Source organism: Centroberyx gerrardi, chromosome 11, assembly GCF_048128805.1.
Source record: "Centroberyx gerrardi isolate f3 chromosome 11, fCenGer3.hap1.cur.20231027, whole genome shotgun sequence".
Lineage (NCBI taxonomy): Eukaryota > Metazoa > Chordata > Actinopteri > Beryciformes > Berycidae > Centroberyx > Centroberyx gerrardi.
In genome coordinates, this window is record NC_136007.1 from 9,158,058 (window position 1) to 9,164,563 (window position 6,506).

The 6,506-nt window shown below is 41.3% G+C and overlaps 1 protein-coding gene across 4 annotated transcripts in view; it reads left to right on the top strand.

The window, feature by feature from the left end:
* The window catches only part of gabrg2 (gamma-aminobutyric acid type A receptor subunit gamma2), a 55,303-nt gene extending 49,529 nt beyond the window's left edge, over positions 1-5,774 (top strand). For 2 of the 4 annotated variants that reach the window (XM_071910683.1, XM_071910684.1), the window contains 3 exons: positions 614-819; positions 2,760-2,783; positions 5,496-5,774. In XM_071910683.1, coding sequence (XP_071766784.1) covers positions 614-819; positions 2,760-2,783; positions 5,496-5,774 — 509 coding nt within the window. Of the gene's footprint in view, positions 1-613; positions 820-2,759; positions 2,784-5,492 lie in introns of all 4 variants that reach the window. The other 2 variants (XM_071910682.1, XM_071910685.1) reach the window with 2 other exon arrangements.
* The last annotated feature ends 732 nt before the right edge of the window (positions 5,775-6,506 follow it).

Sequence of the window (6,506 nt, forward strand, 5' to 3'; positions counted from 1 at the left end):
CATGGCTCTCCAGTGATATTTTATTCCAAGCGGTGCATGTGTTCCTAAGTTGAAAAGTTTCTTAGCACAGGAAAAAAAAATGGTGCATGATCTGTGAAAATTATTGAAAACGTCCATCTGGACTTGAATGAATTTCAAGTTGCTCCTTTTTCAACTTCCTAAAGTAGTCTGAACTCATTTTTGGGAGCATATTCTGCATTAGTAGCACTTGATCATCATGATCGTTTATAACAGAAGACTATCTGAATAAAGCTGTGCAAATGACCTGCATCGTCATTTGCAACTTTCTCCAGAATTTAAGCACGCATTAAGTAGGTGCTTGACCTCTGTTGCGTCTGTGTATTCAAAATTGCCTTGAAGAGGAAACATCAGATCATGAAGACAGTGTGATGTACTGTAGATATTATAGTGTCTTGAACATTAAAATAACCAAAAATAGAGCATTTAGATGCCAGAGAATGTGGAACATAAAAATGAAAGAAATGACACATACTGCATAAGCTCATCTTTAAGACATAGTGCAAAGACTTATATTTTCATAAACATAAACATCCTTCTTTTTTGTTGCTATAACACAGACATAATTTTCTGTTGTTTCTGCTCCCGTTCCCAGGCATCACCACTGTGCTGACCATGACCACGCTGAGTACCATCGCCAGGAAATCCCTTCCGAAAGTCTCCTATGTGACCGCCATGGACCTGTTTGTCTCTGTCTGCTTCATCTTTGTCTTCGCCGCGCTGATAGAGTACGGCACACTGCACTACTTTGTCAGCAACAGGAAGCCGAGTGCCAAAAAGGACAAGAAGAAGAAAAACCCGGTGAGCGTCCTGCTAAAACTAACTGAAAAGTTCCGTTTTGTTTTTTTTTTTTTATATTACTCAAGGTTTCAGTTTTTGGCGAAGGGAGGGTGTTCCCTTTGACAATGTAGCAACAAATAACATGATCATTTTTCTTACTGTGACAGTTAGAATGTTATGGGGTAGAATATTAAAATAATGCATCTGAACACTGCTTGATGAACTTCAATGCCCTATATTAGAATGAGCAATATGCTTTTTTACCATATTTGGGTGAAGGGTCACGGATTTAAACACTTGAATTTATCCCCACACTGCCCCTCCCCCCATCTCTCTCTCTCTCTCTCTCTCTCTCTCTCTCTCTCTCTCCCCCCCCCCCCCCCACCCCCCCCCCACCCCACCCCACCCCACACACACACACACACACACACACACACTGTATTACAGTATAGGGATAAGCCCTAGGGAAAGCTATACTACAGTGCTCAGCATCCCTAAGGGAGCATCTTCCCAGAGGCCACCACCTCATATTACTCAATGGGCGAGGCACGTCGGCTCGAACCTGTCCTTAATCCGACACACATCTGTCACAGTTGTAATTTAGACTTGTGTCACATGACAGGAGAGTTGGTCTTATAGGAGCGTCAAATCCCACACACCATCATGGTTGGAGCGAGGCTGAAGCTCCATGATCTCTCTCTCCAAATACATGAACAGTTTACCCTGCACAGCAAGACTAGAACAGGAACATTTTTATCCTAATTAGCTAGAGCCAGCATGTGGTTCCAGATTTGAAGAGTTTGGTTTGAAAATTAGTCCAAATCTACCATTTGAAAAAAAAGTAACGTATTGTCTTACACATATATAGTGCTAAATAAAAACAAGTTATGGTACTTTTTAAAGGATTGTGTAACATAAATCCTTTGATGACAAAATAATGACCTTTTTATGGACTGCATTTGCTATACTTTAGAGATATTGAATGTTAAACATCTCTCTATAAATATGGATATATAGCATTTTGGAGCTGAACTATTCAACTGGAACTTAGGGGTAAGTGGGGCGCTCTAGTTTCAGCCTCTGTAACTAAGGTTTTGCTGCAGGGTCTAAAGTAACTGTCTCGGATGAATGAATGAATAATGAAGTGGAAGGTGTAATGCCAGTTTGCCATCTCAGAGGGGTTTTCTAGGTTCTCTGCATGGCCTGCCAAGATGCAGGAAGGGGGAAGTAAGCAGGGAAAGGGGGCCTTTGACTGAAATCCTTTTGATCTTCATGAATAGTTAAAAATATGAAAATAATAGGAAATCGAGGAAATGAAAAAAAGTTCAGAAGTTCCTTTGATTTTCTACAAGCTGTTTGAGTTCCGTATCATGCATGAACGCAACAAATGATAATATAATCAGCCTGTTAATTTATGCATACTGGAGCTGATAAGGTCGTAATGCTTGATAAATGAAATTCTTAAAATGTGTTTTTCTTGGCAAATGCTTAACACTTAATGTGAAAACATAATGAACTCTTTTTCAGATGATTCAGTGAGATAAATCATGTGTTTTTTAGCAACAATCATGCCATAACTAAAATGAATGTCACCATTTCCTACTGATGTAAAGTAGCCACTTTCTAAAAAAACTCACAGGGACTATTTGAAATGTGTATTGAGGACATAACTAATCTTTGTAACTTTGTCAGCAATAGATTTTCCAAGGTGATCCTGGTTTAAGCAGCATGTGAGATATATCCTACCATGCATCTCCCCCTGTCTGTTTGTAACATGTTTGTCTCTCTACAGTATATTTCTTCTCTTTCCATTTTGAGTTAGACAGTATATTACCTGTTGTTATTTTTGACATTCTCTGTGTGTGTTTCTTTCTTTCTTTGTCTTTGTTTTACATGTATTCTATGTTTTGTGTTACTCTCTTTCAATTCCACATATTCTTTGTTTCATGTCTGGACAAAAGCTCCTCCGGCTCTTTTCCTCAAAGGTATATTGCCTGTGTCTGAGTTACCCTCTACTGACTGCATGTGTCTGCTGCATTTTGGCTCTCTGAGCCCCCAGCACCTCACTGCTTTTCGTCTGTTATAGAGCAGATACGCCTCTCTGTATTCTCTCTCTATCTTCCTGTATTCTTACTGTACCCCCTTCCTCAGTTGCTAAGTGGGAATCAGAAATAACATTAAAAAGGGGCTCTCTGCAGTGCACAGTGCGGAGGCAGCCAGCCAGACGTACTTATGCAGTTTTTTAAATTGTAAATAAGCATCCCACACATCCCATGTCCAGAGGAATGTATTAGCCCAGGCCCAGTATGGATTCTCTCTGGCTCCCTCTGTCCTGTCTCACTCTCTGCTGTTGTCGTAACCACAGTGAACTAGCAGCCGCTGCAACAGCTTCCTCTTCTTCTTCTTCTCCCTTCTCCTGCCAGTAAATCTATACCTGTGTGTTTGTTGGGCTTCTAAACCTGACGCTTCCTACAGAGTCAGCAGAGCCTTAACAGACTGAAATAGACAACCCCTGCACTGTGTTAAGTCTAATTAGAGTCCGTGGGTCCGCTCAGCAGATTAACACACGGTAATCTTTAAACACCCAGAAAGCATGCAGGGTGGGCTGGAGCCGGCAAAGAGCTAAATTTAACCTGACACACAAGTTAAGACAAGATAATCTGCTTTTCAAATACAGTTCCACATGAATATTATGGAGGTTGGATCTGCTAGATTTTGAGATATAACGTTATTACGAGCCTAAACTATTGAAACCATCTATCTACAGAATGGAAACACCACGTTCAAACATTCAACTCAATCCAGATATTTAAGGGATCCACTAAGGATCCTGCGTGTTTCCGCCTGTTGTCTACTCAGAGAGGTTGTCTACTTTCAGCCAGTTAAAGTTACCAATGCCACTGTGTTGTTTTTTTTTTTTGCTAACACCGGCTCGGCACGGCCTGGCTTGACCAGGCCATGCGGCAGGATGCTCTTTACGCTCCTTCTGCTTGAGCTTCCACCGCGCTTCCTCCAGTGCAACCAATCCCCTTTGAGAACCGAGTCACATAACCTGCTTTGCTAATCCCCTCATTAACTTAACAGACTGTCAATTAATAAGAACAAAAAAAATGTTGAAACTAACCCATATGTTTTTTTGTGTTCATGGTTATGTATCGTTTTCAAAGGGACGACAAACACCCTTGTGCACTAGTGCTGGGCAAATGTTAAGCTACAGGGGATGAAGTGCTGTACTGTTCAATTAAGTGTTTCAAGCTTGTTTGAGGATGCATGCTTCCAACAAATAATGTTATGTTCAAACCAAACCAAAACAGCAATGACCTCATTTTTTTAAGCAAGCATGCCCATGTAAATATATTAAAGAAATGGAAATCACAGAAAGAACAGTCCGTTTACAGCCTAGTGTTGTCAGAGGGTTGTGGGAGGTAAAAAATACATCTGATGAATAGTAATAAGTGTGTTCTCATATTCTTACAACTCCGAGCATAAATACACCTTGTAAATCACATTTACAGTGTTATTACAGTAATTTCCAAGTTAGTTCTTGGCGCTCATATAGTACAAAGACAGGACGTCAAGAACCTCTTACGTGACGGCTTGCGGCACTTCTTCGAAATGAAAGCCGTGATGTAAAATTCTTAGAGGTTGACCTTTGGAGTACACTAGACTCACTGTGTATTTCTAAATGTTGAGGTTGACACCCTAGTTTATCTGCAAGGTCAGGGAAACTTTCACTTCTGCCAAAGGCGGGAAGCATTTAATCTGCCAAAGAGCCAGAATTCCAATTTGTGCAAAGGTGGCATGGCATTTTCAGATAAAAGCTGATGAAAACGCCCTATTTGAATACTAATTGTCTCCCTTTAGAGTGACAGAGCCAAAGACTTGCTGATGTCACTGTCCTATTTTAGGAGCCTTCACAAATGAAAGGCATGTGCCCTCCAGCGGCAAGCGGAGCTTGAAAAGGAAGTTTATTTTAACCCGTTTAGTGACAGGAAGAGTGGGCTGGAGGAATACTGAGCTGTGTGCTGTACGTCTGCCAACAGAACGCTCCTTATCTCTAAGCTTAGATCCCCGATGCATCATAAGCCAGTTACAACATGTCGTGAATTTATTTCAGCAAAACTCTTACAAGCATCCATACAGAACCCAAATTATGTCATTTTGTTGAGTCACTGGGCATAAAAAAAGACTGTGCTTAGAACAAATGACCCACGTTTTTTTTTTCTCACAGCATTTTTAAAGCAGCAGCAGTAGCATCAGAATTAAAAATGGAATAGAATTGCCCAGCACTAGCATCATATGTCTCCTAAATAAAGCCAACAAAGGCTACTGTACAAAAAAAAATAATCTCAGCATTGCCTGAGAAGCCAGCTATACCCCCGCCTTTACCCAAAGGTGTAATTTGCATCATGAGTTCCATGGGGACTGACCCATTGTCAGCTATAAGTCTCGCTAATTACAACCACAGGTGCTAGTTATGGGCCTATTTGTATTTCCTTGACATTTCCTTTAAAGGGGTCCATTGGCACGTTGAAGGTGCAAATTACATTTTGCTGACTAACAACAGAAAAACAGAGCGAGAGAAAAATTGCGGCTTAAATTAGGTCCCCTGTTATGTCAGTAGGCTCTTGAAGATAGATAACGCCTCGGGGGGCTGCGGTGGCTAACTGTGTGTCATTTTGTCCTGTTAAAAGCAGACACCCACGGTAGACATCCGCCCGCGCTCAGCCACGGCCATCCAGATGAACAACGCCACGCACATGCAGGAGAGGGATGAGGAGTACGGCTACGAGTGTCTGGACGGGAAGGACTGCACCAGCTTCTTCTGTTGTTTCGAAGACTGCCGCTCCGGAGCCTGGCGGCACGGCCGGTTGCACATCCGCATCGCCAAGATAGACTCGTACGCACGCATCTTCTTCCCCACTGCATTCGGTCTCTTCAACCTGGTCTACTGGGTCTCCTATCTCTATCTCTAGGTCCGGTTGTGTAGCCAGCCTTATCATACAGTTCATTACATTCTATACATACTCTGCTCCAGCAAGGGACATTTTGAATGAGGGGGACCCACTGAAATGCCCAATGTTTTCATTCCAATTAGCCCTTTTATCGAATGGTGATTATTTCTTTCTTTTCTCTCTTTCCAGTATTAGTTATCTTCTTATGCAGGCATTGCAAAAGTTGTAGCATCATAACTAACTGGCATGAAGGGGTTTGAAGACGTGTAGTGAAAACATTGATTGTGCTAGGGGGTTAGCAGGAATCTCACTTCAGTTATTTTGCATGAGTAGATTTTAGCAGATTCCCTCTTTTCACATGAGGCTTTTTCCCTTGAAATTTCCTGTTAATTTCTTCTCAATGGGATCTTCACTGATTGCTTTGTACACTGACCTAACACCAATCTAACCCAACGAAGGTCCAAAAATAATGTGCTTTTTTTCCTCTTTCTGGGGAGGCAGGGACGCTAAAAATGATATTCTAATCAGACACCTATCAAAAAACTCTGAATGACCTCATCTCATACAGTGTTATTTATTGTTATATTGTTTGAATCCATCGAACATACAGTACTAAATAAGCAAAATCTGAAGCACTTTAATAGAGCTATGTTAAACAGTGAGTATGGCTTTGAGATTCACTTTGATAGGTTTTATTCAGCTAACAGGTTAGCACAACTAAACATTGCATTTTTCATGTGTGGTCAGAGAGCT